The sequence below is a fragment of the Anneissia japonica genome, unplaced genomic scaffold (genome assembly GCF_011630105.1).
Source record: "Anneissia japonica isolate Jap-2015-1 unplaced genomic scaffold, ASM1163010v1 scaffold967_len435762_cov181, whole genome shotgun sequence".
Taxonomy (NCBI): domain Eukaryota; kingdom Metazoa; phylum Echinodermata; class Crinoidea; order Comatulida; family Comatulidae; genus Anneissia; species Anneissia japonica.
The window spans coordinates 217,861-243,448 of NW_022711026.1; the positions used below are offsets into that span (position 1 = coordinate 217,861).

Sequence of the window (25,588 nt, forward strand, 5' to 3'; positions counted from 1 at the left end):
GTTAGTAAATATTTATTATCGTTCTGGCAAACAGGAAGATCTTTGAAGTGGTAAATACTCGTAACGTGTATGTCAAATGTGTTTGATAGCTCAGTAAATGTACACAGGGTGAGAAGCAACGGTAATGGCAACGTATTTGTAGAGCCTATTATTATAAACAGTCTTGATATAGTGGTTACGTCATGTGAGTTGGAATGGAGATATTCAGCGTGTGTAAAGGGTGTAAAAAGTACAGCAGTAAAATGTAATGGTCCTTGTTCAAATTCGGATTAACTCCCTGGGATCCTGTGGCAGCTGGAGCGGAGCACTACATTTTTAAAACTGGTCAGCCTTCACAGGAAGTCAATTACCATCTTTTCATTATCACGCAAACTTGCTATTCAGCATATGTGAACAGCTAAAAAACCCATCCAAAGGACGAGGTAATAAACCCAAACCCTATCACTTCTATGTTGTTGCTAAGGTCCCCACAAAATAACAGTGTTAAAACATACGCATATGTGTTTGCGGGAAAACATATGTGATTGTTAGAAATGCATGTATTCCTGGCCTGGTCTGATTAGTCAGTTAAGTTTGACTGACCCTCCAGACAGGTCCATGAGAGCAAAGTGTGCATTAGCAGGGCTCGATCTTGGTATCTCTCGCACTGAAGTACAATTCTTTTAGTCACTATGCTAATTCCTCCCCCCCCCCCCCAGTATTTTGCATAGCATAAAGCTAGTTGTTGAGGTGGCCATAATCGGTGAGCGCAGACGGGTATGATAAGTATTATGAGAGTTGAGGTGGAAGTTTTTCTTACATGCAGATATTACGTGATGAATACACTATCAAGTTTTACTGTAATTTGCCCATATGTGGGTGTGATATGACATCATCATTCCATATATGGACAAATCACATATATTTGTCACAGAAAATTTGACATTGTGGACAATTGACCAAAGCATATTTTTTTAATCATATATTATCTTAAAGTTAAATAAAAATTATATGTGAACAACATCTCCTTTTCTTTATATGTGAACAACTCCTCCTTTTCTTTTCTGTTTTTGTAAAGCTCTTAGAAACCTTGTTTTGTATTAAGCGCTCTATAAGACCACATTATTATTATTATTATTTCTAGGAAATTATAAATTACAGTATTAGAAATGGTTTGTAAATAGCCTTATCCAGAACATGTGACATGCTAAAGATTCTCTGGTCATGATGGTATCACATCATGGCTATATATAGGCACATTATGACTATATATGCGCATACAACAGTTTTTTTTTGTCAAAGAAAATTTGATATGTGCATAGTTAAATTAATTCAAAATGGCAAGCACCACCGATCCGCTAGAGTCTACTTGGCCAGACGAGTTGTCGTGTAAATTTGTATTCATAGGGGAGTGTATTATTTGCACACTACCTACTTGATTTCATTCACCGCACATAATATACATCCGCATCGTCTGATATTTCATGTGCAGTATGACATTGTAATACCATGGTTGCAGACATGGAAGTGAAATATCGAACGACATAATTAACTCCACTAACTGGATACCATGCCTCCAGACGTGTCGCATTGCCATTACTTTATTGATTTGCGTCGGCCCACATGCAATGTAGTCTTTTCCAGAGCATATTTATACCTACCTATTCCATGCTTATATTATATTCTGGTCAAAAGATTTTATCCTATCAAGGAGTTACTATACTTTAAAACATTGAATAGAAACCCCATGGTCTTAATTTTGAGAAGAAGCCCACCTCAAAAAGAAACCCCCTTCTTCAGTTTGCAAAAGTAATCTTGAAAGAGGGCCCATCTTGAAAAGAGTACTGTACTAACATTCAGAAAGACGTTATCTTTGATTATTATGATAGCGTGTCAGTATCAATAATATTTTATTGTACTAGCATGGTTAAGATTTTAAAAAATATTAAATAGAATTTCAAATTCCATAGTTGAAAAATGTATAGTAACAATTCCCAAATTTACTGGCATTCAATGTGAAAAGAAGTCCCCATTTTCAGTTTGCAAAAGTTATCTTGAAAAGAAGTGGCGTTGCTAACAGTGGGTATGGAGATAGTGATTTAACCCTCAATAGGCCAAAATTGTCGGTCCAAGAATTCTTTTGGCATATTACGTTCTGAAGCCCTGTCCAGACTATCAAATTTTATTTGACAAAAACATGTGACATGCCCAAATATGGTCATGATGACATCACATTATGACCATATATAGGCACATCATGACTATATATGGGCATACAACAGTTTTTTGTTAAAAAACATTTGGAAATATCAAAAAATATTTAAAAGTCTGAAAAGAGCTTTAAAACTTCCACGAGGGATGGTTAGAAGGTTTCATTTCATAAAAAAAAATTCAGTACAAGTAATTTGCGAAGCAAGGCAGCCCATAAAAGTATACAATACACAATACAATACACACATTTAAACGTATATTTTCCTTTCTGACATATAAATTCACACTATCTTAATGCAAGTTACATATTATACAGTCATATAAATTTTTTTAACACAAGAAGCTGAGAAATTGTCCGCAATAAAATGTTACAAGTGTCATCGAGAGCAACAAAATGAAGTAAGCATGAATATAAAGGTACTTTTACAGGCCCACGTTTGTATTTGCAGATGATAAATATTATATTATCCGCGAGTACTGCGATATGACTCGTCTCTGACGAGATATGGATCAGTAATAATTGAAGCTGATATGAAGGGTTATCATACAGGGATTATTACTCTTCTTCAATCAATTCACTTTTAATCACTATCATATTCACATGTGTTATCTACCTGAAGATGATATTAATTCATATAAGTACAGTACTTAAGCTTGCTAAGTGCAAGGCACAGTTAAGACTGCTATGCATGATAGCTTCGGAGACGGTATATTGAAGTGTCGAAATGGGGGGGGGGTGGGATGATGGGGTCACAAATTGAAAGGCTTGAATATTTAGTGAGGTGGCACTAGCTCACAAAATAAGGTGATATTAGGTAATTTTTAACTACTTGTGATTTTTGGCTTCAAACATTTTCAATGAGGAGGGGGGAACGATCCCCTATACACGCCACTGTTTGGTGATCCAGATGCAAGGTCGATGTGCTTAACATTATTAAGATTTAAAAAAGGTCGATGTGCTTAACGTTATTAAGATTTAAAAAAAAAAAGAATTTACCTCATATAAGTACTAAAGGAAACATGCACACAGTAACTTTACTTTCTTTTTTGTTCTTTTTGTATTCAATTTCCCAATAATTTTTCATTGGGCCTAAACTGTAATGCGTTAACACTTTAAAATTCATTTTTGAAATTAACCTCCCATTTTGAAGTAACATAAAAATTATAAACTTGAACATAGAAATTAGTGTACTTAAAAATGTTTACCCATAATTTTACAGTGAAAAAAATATAGAAACACTTCCAGCCACTGGAAGTGTTTTATTATAATTCTCCAGCTTTATCAGTGTACGCATATTTTAATCCAATAATTTCTATGCTCAAGTGAATAGTTTGTATATTACTGCAAAATGAGCAAGTTATTAAAAAATTATTTTTTATGATTTTTTTTTTTCATTTTCAAGGGACAATACATCTTTGAGAATTGAAGCAATTTGCGATAACTAAATTGAATTGTTAATAGTTTAATTACCAGTTTATTAATATACAAAATATATACTGTTAGAATTATACTTGTTTTACTACTGATATTTTAAAAGATTTAAGTTTAGATGTTTTATTTATAAGCATTTTATATTGTAAGCATTGCTTTTTTGCCAAGGTGCCCTCACGCAACAGTGATTAAGTTTCCTTTTGGGGCATTCCTGTCTCAAGTTTTGTTTGTGCTTGTTCCTTGCTGTTTCTGTTCTTGCAAATTTTAATGTTTTTAAGACAAACAAATGAAATGAACATACCATGTTCAAAGGCAGACTCAAATTTAACATGGTATCATTCTTAGCATTGTTCTGATATTATCACTACCATTAACTTTCCATCAGTTTTGCATAATCACAGTAATACTAGTCACATTGTCGAAGTTGAGACATAATCATTGCTACCACAATCTCATATTAGTTGAACATGAATAAATGTATTAAATTATAATCATCATACAATCGATTGTCATTCAATCTTAATCAGTGTTGATTGCGTTTCCATGGACTGTGTTTATTAAAAAGCTTTTAATATGTCACAACTGCTACATATATTATAAATTATACATACATGGAATAGAGTAACAGAATATCAATCAATAAATTTACATGTTACAATGTCCATAACAAATTACAAAATAAATTAGATTGAAAAAATATAACTGTTACAAATTAAAAAATAGAAATAAATAATCAGCTAAGCAAAAATTTCAAATATGAAAGTTAAAATTCAATATATGGAACGAAAATATATAAAAGGGAGAACAGTGGAAGCACTTGGGGGGCGGGGGGGAAGGAAAGGGCAACATAACCCTCATCGGACAGGTCAAGCCCACGGTTGGCCATGAGTAATACTATAATAGTCAGGTTTTTTTTTTCTAAATGCCAGCTTACCCCATCAATCATCAGATTTGTCGAAAATTTACTCCCTTCTCAAAAATGCTTATCTTCCCTGATTATATCCTAGTGCTATGATGAGGAGGAAGCCATGTTGAATCAATAATCCCTGTATATTCTCGAACGTTAGCCTGTAGTCTAGATTGACTTGGTAATCAATTATTTTTGATGACACCTTTAATTCACTGTCCGTTCATGAACCTTAATATAGTAACAAGACTTTGTTTATCTTATTCTTCAGTAGCCAGGTACCGTGCATTAAATAACAAACTGAACCATTATGTTAGTAACATCTGAAATGTCAACTCATTTTGTAACTATCAATTTAAAATTACGGCAGCAACATCGGCTGTTTCTCACAAATGTAATTAAAACGTTTTACTTTAATAAAGAGTTACATGTTAATTTAGAAATACTAGTCACTTTAAAACGAGACTTCTTTAATGCATTGTACAGGGTAAGGAGAACATACCATTTGTCAATTATGAATCTGATCACTTTACACTAAATTAACACAAAAAAAAATTATCTTCTGCGTGTTAATGCACCTGTTGCTGTCAAAAAATTGAAATTTCATAATATTTTGAATTTAACAATTAACTTTATCTCGCCACCACCGCTATCACTATCACTCTTTGTATACATATATAGTATATGTATATAGCGCCTTTCTTTTCAGATACAAACGCCATGATCTCATGACAAACATATAACACATTTATCAATCCAATTACTGATCTATTTACATCGCCCACAACGCATTCTTAATTTGACAGCGCAATGTGATCTTGAGCAAGGATGAGCCAAAGGGCGCTTTCAATTACTTTTTACCTCAAGCATTCACTTTTTTTTATTCGCTAATGAAGATTTATTATAATTTTCTCCTCCGTTTTATCCTTCTAGTAGGAATATTTTGCTAAACAAGAAATTAAAAGTTTACTTATAATTTTTTTCACTCTCTTCTGAAAATCATCATCAATCATTAGCAGTAATTTATAAAGGAAAAATTATGCGATTTGGAATCACTAGAGCACAAAAAGTCCTAGCAATAAATGATCACACGAAGGACAAAAATATTTATCAATTCATGTGAACGAATTACCTTGAAAATTTAAACAATGGTAGATTAATAAATTGTCCTATTTTATTCATCAATGCAGTGTAATTGATAGATGTCAGTACTTGAGATAAGCAAGGACTAATAAGATATGCTCAAAATACATTACTTATTATTTGAGTTGAGTCGGTAATAGCAAGTCTAGGAAAGAGATTTAACCAAAGCCTTGCTGACGTCAGAAGAGACTTAATGTATGGAAATATCTAGTGATTGAAAAAACCCTGAATTTTCATTTCAAATCTTTGATTTACTGAATATAAAATAAATGCACATATATTTTTTTTTATAATTGGTGTATATTTTTCGCCAAAATTTGTGAGACAGATGGAATTCTCCTAATTATGTGTGTGAATAAGAAGGGTCGGATTTAATAGGTCGCATACAAACAGTTTAAAAGGTCGCATAAAACAATTTAAAAGAGCATAAGCAAAGGATAATTTTAGATCTGACAAAACCAGCTCAACTTTTCATTACTATGACATTTACTGAGTTTTGCAAAGGATTTTTAACAATCCCTCTCTAATTCACCATCAGGAATGTATTTAATTCATATAGAATGAGGATTAGTTACTAATTACACATGTTCAATTTACACCTCATATAAGGGTATGTCTACGTATGTATTGTATAAATGTGAAAGGGATAATTTTTCATAGTTTAGAATTTCACATTAAAAATAAGTATTTTAATTTCACCAACTTATTACTTTTAATGTCAACATATCTCATGATTTATTATCACAAAAAAAAACCTAGGCTTGTTTATCAAATTGTGCATAATAAAATGATTATAGTATTCTTTTCCATATATAGTATTATGATAATGTAATGAGAAGTTAATATTATTATTATTTATTACTCAGAATTTTGACTTTAGTAAAAAATTTGCTTCATCAGTCTCTGATCATTGGTTGCTTATCATATATTGTATGGTTTTCTGTATTTTTGTTGAATACTAGTACATAAAATTAACAATAAATTTCATTATTACACATTGTAATGATTTAATAATACAGCTCCATGATTTAAGTACAATTTGTCATATAATTCCTCCATCACATTTAAAATTCAAACTATCGTTTACAGTCAATGAATGGTCATAAAATTTGTTCCCATGTATTTCCAAAAATGAAAGAAAAGAACAGAAACCAGGATAAATTGTTGAATAAACAAAAAAGGCAGAAAAGAAAAATAGTGTATAAAACTTATAACCTCAGCTAGATTCTTGTCTTAATTAGCTAATCCATAATTTTACTCAATCCTTAAATCCCTAAAACCTGAACCTCCCCTATCCACCCCACTTTCCCGCCCCCAACTCTTCCAATAAAAAATTATGTATACTTTAAAGTGCTCCTCTTCATTTTTACAAGTGTTTGCAGTAAGACTTCAAATTTCGTAACAGTCTACCTTTCGATTTGTAAACGGACCTAGGGTACACTCCCCTGCCCACAATCCTCCATGTTCCCTCTTGTGATTGGCCCAAGCTTTGGATTTGTTGCCATCAGCCGTACTAAAGTACTATACACTTTAATTATGCTTCACCGTAAGATCTATATTTAAAAAGATTAGTTTTGCTCATACATATGTCAACTGTGCTAATGGAAACGGTATGATGATTAAAAACAACGTTATAATATACCTCAGGCACCGGCAGCAGGTTTACAAATGGTAAGGTACTTCAGTACGTATACTTAAGTTTGCGCGGTGTCATGAACTCCTTAATGACTTCCGGTGTGACCAGTTTGCGGCTCTCTTGATGAGTGGCGACCACTTGTTGGAGAACCTCAATAAGGATTTTCTTAATCTCTCCCGTCAGCATCTTTCCACTGCTGTAATCCTGAAAAATATTCAAATATGAAGACGTCAACCTTTTGGAAATTAGTCGCAATACATTACACCTCGCATTGTTTGAATATTCTAGAATTCAAGATAGGCTACAGCTTACGGTTGATCATATGAAGGTTTAACGTTCATGAATTATGACATTTTTAATGATTCATGAAATTCATTCATGAATTATCACTTGCGAGCAAAAATTTTTAATGATTCATAAAATTTATGGAGGGTAATACAATCGCATCAAACTAATTACAAAATTGTGGTATATGACACACCTTTGGTGTTAATTATATGTGACAAAATATTGTAATTTCAGCATCATTATCATATTGTTAAAAGATTAATATTATTTTTTAACACCAGAAACTTCATTATAGTTGCAAAAAAAAAAAAGACCTGCCATGTAAATAATAAAAACGAAAGCATCAAACGAGGTGTGGAACTAGAGAAGGCTTTGCTTTCCAATGACTAGGTAATTAGAAGTCATATTTTATATCGATTTAAGACAAATTTTTCTAAGCGCTCGGCCATCTTTGGTGTATAGAGACTTACACATTATGCAACTTACAAGATTGAACATTATTAATATTAAATTATTATAAAATGAAACCTAATCATAAAATATACCCAACGTCACTGTCCATCAATGAATGAATATAATTTCATAAATACATTCGTATTCGCACCACTATCCATTAGAATTCTTAATAAAAATAATATCAAATAGGTTTTTGGCCGTAATTATAACTATATTGTTTTCCCGTTGTTTTGTATTAATCTTTCACTCTTTCTTGCGATGTAACGTACAAACTGATTTTCCAAAATGACACAAATAAAGAAATCTTGAATAAATATCAATAAATTTTTGGCAGTATTAAAGCACGATTAATATATTTCTGGCTATTTCACCAACATATGTATAAAGTGGTATAAATTTATGTTACTTCATTCTAAAAAAGGGACTCTAAGAACTACATACCTTGGTGGTGTATTAGGACATTATTTTTTAACACAAGACTCGCAATGAAATTGCAGTAAGGCTTGTTGTTGTAACGAAATGGCTGAGAAATACAACTGGTCAGTATTGATTGAATTCTGCCAGTGTCCATTCTTCGGTGAACTTTGTCCCCACGCTCAATCAATCTTGTTTTCAGTGTAATGGACAGGCTATCACACATTAACACTAAATAATGAATCCAAGTTCATTTTCATATGCACTTGAGAAGGAACTTAAAGTGCGTATCAGTGACTCAAGTCACAAACAAAAAAAATTACAATCATAATAGAAGAAATGAATACAGGTACATATTATGAATTAACAGTGTAATAAATGGAATAATTAAAAACATAGCACACCATTCTACCAATAAATTTATAGTCCTAAACCTGAAAATTTAAAACAAAATTAAATATCTTAATTTGATATTTTGTAAAAATGAATGTTCTGAAGGGGCGAGTTTGAAAAAATCTTGGGAATAGTTTTATGATATAGGTTTTTGAATATTTAAAGACTGCATGGTGGGGAAATGGAGGTTTCTCCCCCCAGTTTTGAAATATTTCAAACGTATTAAATAGAAATCTCTAAATTTGCCAATGTGATATATAAGGCTTCCTGATGTTAATTTTGTTTTCATTACGATGTGAATTTACAATGTGAGTTTGCGTCAGGAAAATATCATAAGACTGATGTTTTGCCCTACCCTGTTTTTCAAAAGCAAGGATTTTTTCTTAATTCACTACACTTAAATCGTAAATCTATTAACCGTTGTCATACTGTAAATCCAAAATTCTTCGTACATTGTCATTTAAATGATTCCGGAGGATTTATCTTGTCCCCGAAGCAACAATAACACATAAAATCAAAATGCCTGCTGAAAGGTAATCTTAAAGATGCGTATACAAGTTATTTTATGCATGTTAAATCATAGTAATAAATCACGATTAACTCTACCAGTTGGTTTATGCCCATGTATAGTCATGATGTGCCTATATATGGTCATGATATGATGTCATCAAGACCATAATTAAGCATGACACATGTTTTTCTCAAATAAAATTAGACAGTCTGTATAGAGCTTAACTTTACCAGTGCTAAATTAGTGTATTATCATGGATTTTAAAGTGCATTTCACACGTAACTGTAAATTGGATTGTAAACAATATGAACATCAAAAAAACATCTTACAAATATCACCGAACACATTCAGTCTAGTTTTACACTAAAGAATTAATATTCTTTATTTTTTTACCTAAACACAAGCTTAATAAATACATTATAATAACAGATTTGATGAGTTTATCACATGAACCAAACTGTTTTTATAAATACATTATAAAAACAGTTTGGTTCATATGATAAACTCATCAAATCATTCTTTATTTAAAATCAGTAAAAAGAATGTAACATAAAACCCAGGTAATGTAAAAAACTGCCACACAATAATTGAGCATCTTATTTAGTAAATTTATTTTCTTTTTTTAATGTCAAAGGTATATGCCCATATGTAATCATGACGTGCCTATATATGGTCATGATGTGGCCAGATATGATCATATATGGTCATATACGTTTACAAATTTAAATTGTTTTCTTATTGAGAAAAATGTTTCTGTGAAAAGAATCTATATAGGTTGAAATAAAATTTTAATGATGAATATTATAAACAAGAGAGTGAGGTAAAAAACTTAATAGAGGGAGCCCTATAAGCCTAAGCTTAAAATCCTATATCATGGCAACAAAAATTAAGATGTTGCAAGGCAAGCAGTTCGATAATCGGATTAAATGGGAGATTTTATGGCTGTGGGAAGGTTGATGAAAGTAGTAAACAATATTAGAAATTTACATTTTTTTCACGTCCAGGCAGATGCACTAAAGCCCTGTTTAGACTATCAAATTTTATTTGACAAAAACATGTGAAAAATATGGTTATAACATCACACCATGACCATATAGAGTCACATCATGACTATATATGGGCATACAATGGCTTACTTGTCACATGAAATGTTGAGTGTGCACAGAGTTTTTAAGACAAAATATAATATGTTAACATAATGTCCAAAATATAAGAGTTATGCTATTATACTGTATATTATAAGTCAATTGGGACGTCATCACTGCAACTCCCAATGTTATTTGCCTATCCCCCACAGTCCAATAATTCAAATATGGTCATATGATGACATCACATCATGATCATATATAGGCACATCATGCCCATATATGGTTATACAAGTCTTTTGTCAAAAAAAAAAAATTATAATGTGTCTTAAGCATTTACACTATTAAATTTAATCAAAAAAGCGTCACATAAAATGTGATGGAAAATAAGAGTTGAACACGTTCAACTTATTTTGATACAATTTGATAGTATGTGATATGACGTCATCGTACCCATATACGGGCACATCACATGTTTTTGTCACATAAAATTTGATAGAGTAGACAAAGATTTAGCGAGTGGAGCTGTTTTTAGCTATGAGAAAAAAACCTACTATCACAGGAATTGAACCTAGGTCCCTGGGATTAGAAGGCAAGCACATCAACTACTAACCTACACTACAAATCTGCTTCCAAAGCTATACTGTATAAGTAAACATTATTGACGCGCCAACACACACTTGGATTTATTTTAAGGCTGGAATTAAAATTGTGTTGCATCAATTACTGGCACATATTCTAGGTAACGATAAGAACGCACATTACCATTTTCCTGAATTACGAAGCTGGTATAGCCATTACCGCACATATCTAATCAAAGTGTTTCTTTCAGTGATCATGCCACATACATACGTTATATACTACTAATGCATAATATATCCATTACATGTGTACTGTAGATTATATGACCATAGCACATATCTTATCAATTTGTACTCTTCTTAATGGTTTGTTCACGCTATCAGTATCAGATTTTATGCGACATATTAAGGTGGTTTGCCCATATATGGGCATAATGATGTCATACCATGCACATATATGTGCAAACCACATGATTTGTCATACAACTTTTCAAAACAATTCAAAATCATATCAATCTCCCCCACTTTTCACCAACCTTCTGTACTCAAAACCCAACATTTAGTGGGTGAAAAGAACAATTACAAATGACTGTCATGAATTTTCTGTTTACTTGTGCTCTTTTCCCAGTGCAGTGAAAATTTCCAGACCAAAACCAATTAAAAAATGCAACTGTTTGTACGTTTCATATCTCAGTAGACATTGCATCGATGTACAAACATTTATCAGAGTCTCAGCTTATTGTGGAAACAATGTACACTTGGTGTTAACATCTTTGGAAAGGTGTAAACCTATTAGGCAACATTTATAGAAACTCAAAAGTGCACGATTTCTACTATAAACCATTAATTCTTGCATTTCAAGCCTCCAGCTGAAATACAAAAGGAGAGACACAGATTGGAATGAACCAGGAACCAAAGGTTTTTACGGTTAAGCTGCTCTTTAATAGGAAATGTGCATTGCACTATAGGATACCAAGTACTGTAAAAGAATGCTTTTATTATTTCCTGCACCAATGTTAATCCATGTTTGTTGTAGATGACTGAACACATTGTGGTGCTCTCACATCTTGATAGAAACTGAGAGCAGCAGTGTGTATCACATCACAATTGTGTAAGTTTATATCTTCAAAATCAATGAAGGATGAATGAACTCTTTATGTAAAATTTGCTAATTTGTGTTTGTTGACCACATAACTTTGGTGTAGACACCATATTTGTGCTTTTATAGATAAAGTAGTGGAGGAGTTACGGCCTATCATATGTGGCAAAGACAAGCCAAACCAGTCACTCGTCACAAATCATGTTTCAGAGAAAATGGCCAAACCATGCTGAAATATCAAATTTTTAAAATTCTATTTCATTGCACTAAACTAACCTTTATATATCTACCATACTATGCTGTTAATTTGCCCATTTTCAATGCTTAAACAACACTTTTTAAGGATTCGATGGTAGTTTCTGCATGAGTAATGCCCGGAATTTATAAACTTTGAAGGTAGTGATTTCTCATATATTGTTCATTAAAACAACTGTATGTTTAAACTCCAGTATACATAACAAAATGTCTGATTTAAATTATTCTTTCACCATTTTATAGCTATTATTTTACTCTCTAAAACTGTATTAATAACTCAAAATCGATTTGGCTTGTCTTTGCCACATATGCCTTAATAATGGTCACTGAACATTGACTCTAAATGTTTGATTACCATAACTACTAGAAGACTGCACAAATGTTTCCATAATTATTTACATATAGACCCCCAAAAACATACAACAATTCTTTTATTAGAGTTTGTTGAAGGTTATAAACCATATTAAGCCTTTAATATTGTAGAGCAGTGACAAAAGAGTATCAAAGTACAGTATATTAGTTTTTGAAGCTGACATTATCCAATGTACAATATACACTCCCACTGTACCTCCCTTTAGATAGGCCTACCACATTTTTTGCTTTATTTTTAGGAGTATTTTTGAGGGGTAATTTTTGGAGGGCGGCATTAATTTTTAGTTTTTGGTATAAAATTGATATTGTACAGTACTCAAATAAACCATGATTCACGCGTTAAATTATTGTCAAAGTTATTTTTGTAGGATCATTAAAGATTACAGATAGATGATAGAATGGTATTGCTTCATTTGCATTCATTCATGTTATTCAAAGAGGGCGCTTTCTATGAACATTTAGCATAATCTTCCATCAGCCTTTGGCATAATTTGATTTGCATCAGTGATCACACTGAACACGATACTGCATAAAGCTGCTTATTGTCATATCTGCAAATATACTGGTACGTATTCAGTTATGTGATAAAAATATTATTGGGCATTTACACATTAGACAACATTATCTGTGAAATTTTGATTATTATATCAGCAATCGTGGTGTTGTTTGATTGCATTTAACTACTAGATACCATTGTTCTCATTTGAAAATTGTTGAAGCCTGTATACTATTATTTGATTAGGTAAGTGGACTTCTTAGAAACAGACACTGAAGCTGTAGTTTAGAATTTACACCCACACATATAGTGCAAGTAAACATCTTTACTCAACATTTTTGTCCAAAGTTTACTGCTTACTCGCTAATTACTTGGGAAAATTGACGAAAACCTGATATACACACCATACCTAGTATTCTTCCCAAGGCCATATAGGCAGGATTTTTAAAGGAGGTTCTACTTTTTTACAAAAGGGCTCTCTGAGTCCTTACCCACCTTAGTCCCACCATGGTTGGAGTAAATTTTGAAGATAACACCACAATTGTCTGGAAATGGCAATAACCAGACCTCTGCAAGGCCCAAAGGTTCCTATGCGGGTATTCGTGAAATATTGCAGTATTGCATTTGCGATAACCCAACAAACAAAACCAGGGAGACCTCAAATGTTAATCTGGCAACTTCAATTTTATTGTTAAGTGCATCGAGGCTTTAGCATAATGCGCTTTTTATGCCAAAATTATAATAATAATAATAATAATAATAATAATAATAATAATAATAATAATAAAATAATAATAATTATTATTATTATGAATTATAATTATTTTATAATTAATCCTGGCATCAGATTTTTTCCATGCCAAAGATAAAAAGGTGTAGGCTAGTAACTGTGGCAGCTACAGGATATATTTTCTGGGGGCCAAGCTGTCCAACAGGGGGACTAGAGTTCGTAGGCTGGAGCTTGTGGAAGATTTTGTGAGGGTATTCCACTTCAAAATGAAATTTTTTTAAGGAACCTTTGGATGGCCAGGAATGACATGTGTTGGCTTAGCATATGGTCCTATTCTTATATTTGTTTTAGTCCAACTACCCAACAAGCTCTGTTTGATTGGGGGAGGGAGGGCCTGACCTGTCCGGTGGGCCTACATTAACTATGGGTCGGAGCCAACAATGTTTTCACTATACCGTACTGTACACACATATTCTAGTTTGTTTTTGTCAAACCACAATACAATTCTGTGCTGTATCTTTAAAACATTATCCAAACCTCAGTATTGAAGGTTTTTGGAGTGTAGATAAAGATTTCTGTCCATACTACCCAGGAAAGTTCATAGAGTCCAATCCATCACGTTTAAGACAGTTAGTTGGACAACTGAAAGTAAACATCATTTCATAAATGTTTTCCTCTTATCATAGAGTTTACTAGTCTTTTCAAGGGTAGGTGGTATTGTCTTTCATTAGTTATGCCTTTAATATTTTTCAAAATAGAAAATTATTCAACAGGGTTCAACGTCATATCCAGTTTTGCTTGGGTAAAGACTTTCATAACGAACAGATATCTGGAAAGTCACTTTTACATGTTTACAAAAAAAACCAAAAAACAACGTAACGTACATGTCACATACATACATACATACATGCACACAAAGGGTATCCTAAAGGTTTCTTTGCTTGAAAGCATTGGAACCAAAAATGCCAAATTTCAAATATTTGGAGTTAATTTCAACTACTTCTACAGTATGCAAATGGTACTTTTTAATAATTTAAGAGGGCATTTCTGGGAAAGGAGGAGGGATTCTTTCAAATCCCTCGAACACTCCTGGCAATAAGCTTGTTTAAATCATAGACAAATGCATCAAATACTTTGTATTAATTAAGGCTTTCCTTTTAATTCTTGGCTGATTGTAGACCACACAATGTCCGAAGGTACCATTCGTAGCATTGACCCATTGGCCTACTACGTCAACAATGTGTCTGATTTGGATAAAGATGTAGTTATTGCACACAAGAATGAAGATAAAGATAGTCTCCAAAAACTCCTCTCGAGGTCCAAATATGATTATGATATTTTTTTATGTGTCAACAAACACTGGCATGCCTTTATGCTCTGTGTCGCGGTTGGTGGAGATGGTCCTAACAGCCCATTACTGGATGAACTAATGCCAGATGCAGACAGTAAGCCATTTGATATACCCGAGGTAAACTTGTGTTACCAAATTGAGCTGGTGTTTGAAGAAGTCCAATTAAAGACGTACAAGATCCAGAAGAAATTTGGTATTTTTAAAGATTTCAAACACAGCATAAAGAGAAGTTATTATGTTGGTAAATACAAAGGTACGAGTCCATACGCATTGGATCTGGCAGCACTAAGAGCAGCCCCACACCGATACAACACGCTTTTGAATGACTGCGTCGAATTTGCAAAAGAATTTTGCATTCGATTAGCGAAAAATTGTGAAAATGGGCACGAATTTGAAGTAACAGTGAAAAACAGGATAAAAAATGCTACAGCATCGGGATTCAGTGTCGAGACGTTGTCAAGAAGAGTGCAAAGTTCCGCAATTCTTGGAAGCACATTCTTGGGAGGAATGGATGTAAGCAGCTTCTTGTCCGGAACACACAGTACAGCAGTTGTGTTAGCAGTGGTTGTTTTTCTCCTGACTTATCCCATTCTGGTTACTCTACTGGTGGTAATAATTCTAAAATACTACAGCATTTTGTAATGTTTACTCCGAAAGATATTCTATCGCAAAATCAAATGTATGACATTCCAGCTATCTAGAGGTGCCAAAATCATAAATTTGCTTACCTCAACCCAAACTATGCTGGGAGTAAGGCAGTATAGAACCTATATTTGTAAAATGTAGGTTCCCCACCCATTTTCAAACTGTTGGACCCGCCTCTGCAGACCTCCCGAAATTTACTTATTTCAACTTGGGACCCCTGAACAAGGGTGGCACCAACGAGGGGGTAGGCATTTTCTACATATTAATAGACTTTAAACCGATTAAATAAGCCTTTGAAACCCCTAAATTGTCAACATTTTCTGTGGTTTCGCTTAAATTTCGTATCTCAGTAGCCATTGCATCAATGTACAAACATTTATCAAGAGTCTCAGCTTATTATGGAAACAAGTACACTTGGCCTTAACATTTTTGGAAAGGTGTAAATTCCCACATTTCTGAACATGTCACAAAGTAAATAGGTTGTTAGGTTTTCTTTATAGGACTTGTTTTCATAATTGCAATCAGTTTACATTAAAAGTATTATATTGTGCAATTATTAGGAGCTTTGGTCTCCATTTAAATATTAAAGGAAAAAACATGATTGAAAAAATACGAAGACGAGCAACTAGAATGATATAATTATTACTATGACACTTGAAATGGGAAGGTACAACACTGATCTCATCCTCTTCTACATGATGAGGGCGGGTGAAATAGAAATGACATTGATTCATATATATCTCGACCTAATTATCAATATTGTTCTCGTTTTGCATCTCATGATAATTATTCAAATCCTTGAATTGATATATTCAAATTTTCATTTTTTAGCAGAGTCTTTATACTACTGTTATAAAGCACAGTGAGAAAATAATCATAGTCTATTAGTTTATGCAGTTGATGTTATCATACAGTAGAGGGATACAATCAATTTAGACAGGCCTACCATATTTCTTTCTTTATTGTTAAAGGAATTTTTGAGGATGGTTTATGGAGGGAGGCATTTATTTGTATTTTTCGGAATTAAATTTAATATTGTACAGTACTCAAATAAACCATTCACTCGTTAAATTATTGTAAAAATGTTATTTTTGTGGGATCATTAAAGATTACAGATCCCAGGTTATAAATAATTTAATTCTACTAGAGTAAAGCACTGGTGATAGAATGGTACCGAGGACAGTGTTGTTTTCATTCGTTAAATTGAAAGAGGGCGCTTATTTTATACACATTTGGCATAATGTAGCTTAATCTCCCAACCTACCCTTTGGCATAATTTGATTCACATCACTGGTCACACTGAAAGTGATTTGTACATATACTGTACTAAAGCTGCCTTTTGTTGACATCATATCTGAAAATATACTGGTGTATTATATGCTGTGGATACGAAGGCCAGACAAAGCTCAATATATGATAATCATAAAAAATATTATTGGGCATTTACACATTAAACAGCATTATCTGTGAGACTATGATAATTGCATCAGCGATCTACTGTATTTCTTCAGTTGCCACACAGCTTAGCTTTGTTGCATTCATGTGTTGTTTGTTTTGCATTTAAAGCACCAGACACATTCCAGTGAGTGGATTGTTCCCACTGAATATTGTTGAAGCCTATATTACTATTATTTGATTCCAAAGGTAAGTAGGCATTCTTAGAAATAAGCCTGAAGCTACAGTTTAGAAATTACACCCAAACATATTATGCATAGTCTTTAGTAAACATCTTTACTCAACATTTTCGTGCAAAGTTTGCTGCTTACTCGCTTATTACTTGGGAAAATTGACAAAAACCGGGATATACACACCATACTTTTTAGTATTCTTCTTCCCACATATACTGTACTTTTAAAAGTAGAGAGTACACTTATCCTGGAATTGATGTATATCTTATTTTATACATTAATCTTTCTATGGCCTCCATCTTCCAACATTAAAAATTTAAGAAAAACCTATGTCCGCATCAGGATTCAACTCAAGAACTTCCAATGCTCTACCAACTGAGATACACCCTTGGATTTTTCCTAATAGAACATGTTTTCTAAAGGTATTGAGTAATATCAACAAATAATTAGTAAATCACATGAAATTAACTTTGGTATACTGTATAAGAAAGTATAATATATACTCCAAGTATTGAAATACACGCCATCGTGTTGGGAATCCCAACACGATGGCGTGTATTTCAATACTTGGAGTATGTATTATACTTTCTTATCTGAGATTAATCAGTGGACCTTTCGGTTTTATACTGTATAACTATAATGTGCTCAAATATATAGGAACATGACATTATAAATACAGTAGAACCTCGTTTTTATGTACCCCAGTTATACGAACCCTCGGTTTTATGTACGCCTCGTATCGACGATGATGTCATCAAAAACCCCCGAAAATATTCAAAACAAACAGCCCTTTTCAGAGCAACCATATGTAAAAAGACTATAACAATAAACTATAACAATAAACAAACCATAATGCAACGTATTTTCATTAAACTGCAACGTTGATTGAGTCTAATACCGGGTTGTTATAATCTAAAACCACGTGAACTGAGTGAGATGAACAACTACTGATGGTGCTCAAAATAATTGCTTTCCTCCTTAGCTTCGTGTGGCAAACCATTGAAAAACTTGTCTGGTCGAATTTTCTACACGAAGCTGATTAGGCATAGTTTCGTACACGAACGCTAATTGGTTGGCTCGCCCAGTGCATAGCACATGGTTGCTGTTTCACGTACACGAATGCTAATTGGTTGGCTCGCCCAGTGCACATGGGTTTAGTTTGTCTCAACAGGCCCAGACAACACCACAGCTCTGTTGTTTAGATAGGCATGAAGGGGAATTCCCAAGTCGTACAATATTTTCATGTTCTTTAGTTAAATAAAAGATATAAAGTGATGAATTAATACACTAGACACATGGTTTTATTTGAACACTTTATTATGTCATCGTAAAGTGATGAATAAAAACACTAAACACATGGTTTTATTTGTAGGTCTACAGGCTAGGCCTAGCCTAGGTAACATCGTTCGTTCATACATACGTATGTTCAGCGTTACGTATGTATTAGGTCAAAGGTTACCCCAAATTTAACCCAACCTCTATTTTACTATTCCCTCGATTTACGTACGCCCTCCGGTCCCGTACTGTATGTAAAATCGAGGTTCTACTGTAGTATCACTCTATGGTTAATGCAAATTAATGCAAGGTAACAGTGCGTGTCACTTGCTATGTACTAAAATAGCAATTGTTTGTATCCACCCTTTAGAATTTTCTGAAATTTCACCATTCTTTGAAAATCCTGGTGAAAGGGTTACCATGGGGAACATAAGACAATGAAGAGGGAGAAAACAGTTCCATAATAAAAATACTGTCCCTAAAGGTAAAATTTGACAATGTTAAGGAGAACCTCAGACGACAAAAGAATTCCCCTTAAAATATGTTTTAAATGTAGTAGTAGTATATATGTATATATGTGTATATATATATATATATATATATATATATATATATATACTACTACTACTACTACATTACTACATATATGCATGTTTATATATATATATCATATCATATTATATTATATACATAATTGAGGCATGTTGTGGCAAAATGGCTAAGTTGTAGCAAAAATTGAAATTCAAGTTATTGGTATTTTCAGATACCTGAGTATGTGATCTTTAAAATGAGAGGTCATTCATTCAAATTGGACATTTTAAACCTAAGTTATTGGAAAATGAATGTACAGTACCCTTAGAGTCAAGATAAACAAGATTTTGAGTAATTGCCTTTCAAAGTTATTTGTGCATACATTGTTTAATAGAATGAACAATGAAAAATAACGTTAAATAAACAATTTGTTAACCACTTCCACAATTAATACTTTGGGACATGATTAATAAGACATTAAACTGTTGACCTACAGTGAAAAACAAATTTGGATTTTTTATCAATTTTTTGAGCTTCCATATTTTATAGCTCATTTACTCAATACTAGACTGTGCGACAACTTTACCATTTCGCCACAACATGCCTCAATTATTTAATAATAGTTTGGGAGGAATAGAATAATATAATTGTACAAGACTAGACAAGAATGACACAAAAATTTTAGTTTATTATTTGTTTATTTACAAACATTCAAATACCTCTGACTGCAAGCAATCAAGGAAAGACTAGACAAGAACAAACCCCCACGACACGAAAAGTTTAGTGTATTATACAAACATGGAGTAACCATGAAATATGAAATCAAAGAGGGTTTTGGGATACCATTTCGGCATTTACCATCAGTTTTATTGGTTTTAATTTTGTTAACATTACAAACTACAAATTAATAATTAGTTGAGAAAAAAAAAAAAAGAAAAGGTAAATAAAGGAGGAACATACATGTTTCAAAGGAAACATGTTTGTATGTTGTTTGATCAGTCATGGACTACACTTTTGGAAGATTCTACCATAATTCGTCGCTCACATCACAAACTAACACAATCGAAGTAGATTGTGTTAGTTCGTAAAATCACAGTAGCGTGTCAAAACGAGTGCGTATTGGTTGTCAAGCAATTTTGTATTCTTTACCACACAAAAAGTCCTTAATGACAACAGCGCATATTTTGACGCGCTTTTTTGATTTCACGAACTAACACAATTGAATTTAATTGTGTTAGTTCGTGATGTGAGCGACGAATTGTACTGAATTACTTTGTCTTCATTATTGTCCTATTAAGTTATCACCATGAAAACAACACATGGTGTCAGATATTCGGATCATGGCTGGGGTAGATTTTAAAGATAAAAACACCTCAGATGTCTGGAAATGGCAATAAAAATGCTATATTTCAAATATTTGGAATTAATTTCAAAAACTTCCATGCATATGGTACTTTATAATAATTTAAAAGGGCATTTCTGAAGAAGGAAATTCTTTCGAAACCCTACCCCTGGATGAGTTGGTTTAAATCATAGACAAATGCATCAAAATACTTTGTATTAAGGTTTTTCTTTCAATTGTAGATTTCACAATGGTTAAAGGTACCATTCGTAGCATTAATCCATTGGCCTACTACGTCAACAATGTGTCTGATCTAGATAAAGAATTAGTTACTGCCTACAAGAAGCAGGACAAAGACAGCCTTCAAAGACTCCTCTCAAAATCCAAATATGTCTATGATGTTTTTTTATGTGTCAACAAGCACTGGCATGCCTTTATTCTGTGTGTAATTGTTGGAGGGAATGAACCTAAGAACCCATTCCTGGATGAACTGATGCCAGATGCAGACAGTAAACCATTTGACGTACCCGATGTAAATTTGTGTTACAGAATCGAGTTGGTGTTTGATGAAGTTCAATTAAAGACGTACAAAATCGAGAAGAAAAGTCTTGCGTTTAAAAATGTCAAGCACAGCATACATAAAAGCTATTACGTTGGCAAATACAAAGGTACGAGTCCATATGGTTTGGAACTGGCAATACTAAGGGCAGCCCCACACCGATACCAGGTGCTTCTGGATGACTGTGTGGAATTTGCAAAGGAATTTTGCATTCAATTGTTGGCATATTGTGAAAATTGGCGCGAAATTGAAGAAGATGTGGAAAACAGGATAAAAAATGCTACGGGATCGGGATTCAGTGTCGAGATGTTGTCAAGAAGAGTGCAAAGTTCCGCAATTCTTGGAAGCACATTCTTGGGAGGAATGGATGTAAGCAGCTTCTTGTCCGGAACACACAGTACAGCAGTTGTGTTAGCAGTGGTTGTTTTTCTCCTGACTTATCCCGTTCTGGTTACTCTACTGGTGGTAATAATTCTAAAATACTACAGCATTTTGTAATGTTTACTCAGCAAGATATTCTATCGCAAAATCAAATGTATGCCATTCCAGCTATCTAGAGGTGCCAAAATCATAAATTTGCTTACCTCAACCCAAACCATGCTGGGAGTAAGGCAGTATAGAACCTACATTTGTAAAAGCCCCTCCCTGTCCCACCCCACTCCTTTTCAAACTGTTGGATCCACCTCTGCAGACCTCCCGGAATTTACTTATTTTAACTTGGGGCCCATGAACAGGGGTGGCGCCAGTGAGGGGGTATTTTCTACATAATTATAGACTTTAAACCGATTAAATAAGCCTTTGAAACCCCTAAATTGTCAAAATTTTCTGTGGCTTCGCTACCTGCACCACTTTCAAAACCTTTTAATCAAAGCTTGACCACGCCCACTTTGCTTTTGTCGGGGCAATTTTACCCCCTGCTGGCGACATCGCCCACCCCTTCCTTGTCAAGCAAATGCTGACGCCACCCCTGCCCCCGAAAATGGCATAATAAAAAATGAATGTTTTGAAACACACAAAATGACCTAGAAATTCCCATTGCTAACGGTAATAATTGACAAGATGGACATGATGAAATAAAGAGCAAAAATTACGCAACATTTACAAAGGAGCTCAAAACAATATTTTTTCATTCTATAATTTCTAATCCACACAGCCTTTCAGTATCAGTCAATTATGAAAATCTGAGGTTTATAGAGTGACACAAACAATGTGAAAAAATTCTTAAACTAATACAGGTTTAATTTAGACTACTGTAAAGGAAAGATATTAAATGTGGACATTCATTAAATTTTAGCATGCATTTTTTACATATTCTTCTTTCTATCAGTATGCCTATCTGACCTGCTTTAACATTATAAACAGAATTATTATTGGCTCATGTTCTTTATTTAAAAGGTAATTTGACTATAAATACATTTGTTTTTATTTAAACATCAACCAGGAATACAAATTTTTAATTACTAATACTTATACTTATAAAGAATTAGTAATATTGTAATATTAATTTAAGTCATAACATATTAGTAATAGTGTAATATTAATTTAAATTACTGTAGTTACTACATTTATTTGATTTTAAACGTCAATCTGTATTAGTAATTATACTAATTTAATTGACAATACTTATTATTAATTGTCGGCAAAGCCGATATTATCAAGTGCATATTATAGTCAATTCACTGTTCTTTGTTTCATAATTAAGCCTATCAATAAGGACCGAAGTGAAAGTCCACTCTTTAGATACACATATCTGTGGTTATATAACAACTTTACTTCAGACCAATGACAACATCTTAATTAGGATAAAACCACATCCTCTACCAAACAGAGATTTATAATGCTGTTTGTTATTTGTTGAATGTATACCACACCCATTTCATCTTTTACATACTGTGTATAGTATATTGAATAAATTAGTCACTTGTTAGATACCATACAGAAGAGTTTTATGTTTCTTTTGTGTGTATTTCAACTTACTTATACTTATTCAACAACATATCTGTTTGAACCTACCAATATCCTACATTAATATTATTATTTTTGTAATATTAATTTAAGTAAATGTAGTTATAGTCAAATGAAGCAGATTATCACAGAGAATACACTATCAATATCCATCAAAGTAGAACGCACTCTGGTGGGCCCAGCTAGGCTTAGTAAGGAGCGACATTAGGCTAGGCTCCATTATGATGAATCATTCAGTTGTAGTGATATCTGGCTAATTCACAGTTTTAAAAAAATGAACCACAGAAAACAATACGCAGAAACAAGAACTTGAACAAACGATCAGAAAGGTCTAAATACTCATGCAAAATGGGTAACCACAGAAAACAACAAAATTTCTTCACCAAAAACACAACGAAGATTCAAAATTTGATGCTCAAAAATGTAAGGTCACATCAGTTCAACAACGCCACCAGTCATTTACTGTATATCAATTCAATTTCTTTGTTTATTAAAATCATTCAAATATTAAACACATAAGGAAATGCTGCACCACCAAATACATTTAACGAAATGACAAACGACTACTGGATTTTATTGGAATTTTTCAACGCGAGGGTAAACCCACAGAAGTCAGAAGACACACAGGACCAACAGCATAAATGTCTCATCCGAATAAAGGTGTGCTATTGAAACACGCATTTCAAGCCTTGGGGCCCTTTTAGATCTGGAGCCTTGGAGCTCGAGGGGCCCAGGTTCAATGAACCTGGGTAGTTTATTTATTTATTTATTTCCAAACCAACAGCAAAAAATCGCCACTTACAGGATCATGGACATAAAAAATATAGTATAATCTTTAAAAATATAGAAAAACAAGCAAGACAATCAACAGCAAATTCATAACAAACAGCAACCCAACCAAGAACAAAGAATCAAGAAACAAAACACAGTTACAAGGTCAGCTTAAAACTAGATACTTTTAACATGAGAGATCGAAAATATTTAAAACTGTTAAAAAAGATATCAATGTTACTATTTTCAGAAACAATACGATTGTAAGAAGAAGGTAACCTAGCGATAAAACTGTTTAAAAACACAAACACAACTGAAAGGAACATCAAAAACATGCGAAGACCGCAATATTCGACAATTAATATGAAGACCAAACAGATGAACAAAATTAGAACTATAGTGTGAATTAACATATATAAACAAAAATAACATATCAAACAGAAAATATCTATCAGTAGGTGGCAAGAGACCACAGGAGTTCCCAAAACAGTTGACAAAAAATCTGTTAAACTTAAAATAAATTATGTCAATAGGATTTAATTGAGAATTGGAGGCCAAACTAAAAATAATGCAAAATTCTCTAAAATGTGAGGAAACTAAGGAACAATACAGTGATATGATAGCTTTAGGACTCTTAATATTCCAACAATTTCTCCAAATAAAATTTGCCTTGCAAATAATATAGTCAACATGTTTATAAAATTTATGGTCAATGAAAACACCAAGGTCAGGATGGAACAAAACTTTATCTAACAAAACGTCCGCAATCCTATAATTAAAAAGGATTGCGGTAGATACGCTACTGAATGATTCTTTGATTAACGCAGCTACTAGAAGGATGCACAAATGTTTCCATAATATATATTCCACATATAGACCTACAAGAATTTACAAAAAGTCCTTTTATTATATTAAGCCTCTACTAAAAGAGTAACATAGTCTGTTACTTTTTTTACAGCTGATGTTATTGTACAGTATAGAATCCCACTGTACCTTTCATTAGATAGGCCTACCATACATTTTTCTTTATTTTTAAGGGGATCTTTGAGGGGTAGTTTTTGAAGGGAGTCATTTATTTTTATTTTTTGTTATAAAATTTATATTGTACTGTACTCAAATAAACCATATTCAAGAACAATTTCATTTTCACATATAAAAATTGTCGCATATAAAGATACATGAAATTTGTATTCATATGCTTATACAATAAAACCATATAACATACGCATCACAATAATGTGATTCTTCCAGTTAAGTTCATCATGAATGATTACACCTATTTATATTCTGATGTTCTAGTTACACTTTCCTTACTTGATACATAGTTTCATTATTTGATACATGGTTTCATTATTTGATCCACAGTTTCAATATTTGATCCATATGTGTTGTTTCCTAAAATAAAAATCACTTCATTTGTTTTCTTAGAATCAATAATGAATGAACCCAATATCAATCTCCCAACAGCCTTTAGCATAATTTGATTCGCATCAGTAGTCACACTGAATGCGATTCATACATATACTCTACTAA

At 32.9% G+C, this 25,588-nt stretch overlaps 2 protein-coding genes across 2 annotated transcripts; both read left to right on the plus strand.

Moving 5' to 3' along the window:
* Window positions 1–13,296: 13,296 nt before the first annotated feature.
* On the plus strand, window positions 13,297–23,255 carry LOC117107232. The gene is made up of 2 exons (XM_033248853.1): window positions 13,297–13,327; window positions 21,003–23,255. The coding sequence occupies exon 2, from the start codon at window positions 21,011–21,013 to the stop codon at window positions 21,815–21,817; it is 807 nt and encodes a 268-aa protein (XP_033104744.1). The 5' UTR covers window positions 13,297–13,327; window positions 21,003–21,010; the 3' UTR covers window positions 21,818–23,255.
* Window positions 13,334–17,055, plus strand: LOC117107230. Its single transcript, XM_033248852.1, has 2 exons — window positions 13,334–13,504; window positions 15,167–17,055. Exon 2 carries the CDS (start codon window positions 15,175–15,177, stop codon window positions 15,979–15,981), a length of 807 nt encoding a protein of 268 aa, XP_033104743.1. The 5' UTR covers window positions 13,334–13,504; window positions 15,167–15,174; the 3' UTR covers window positions 15,982–17,055.
* Window positions 23,256–25,588: the final 2,333 nt, after the last annotated feature.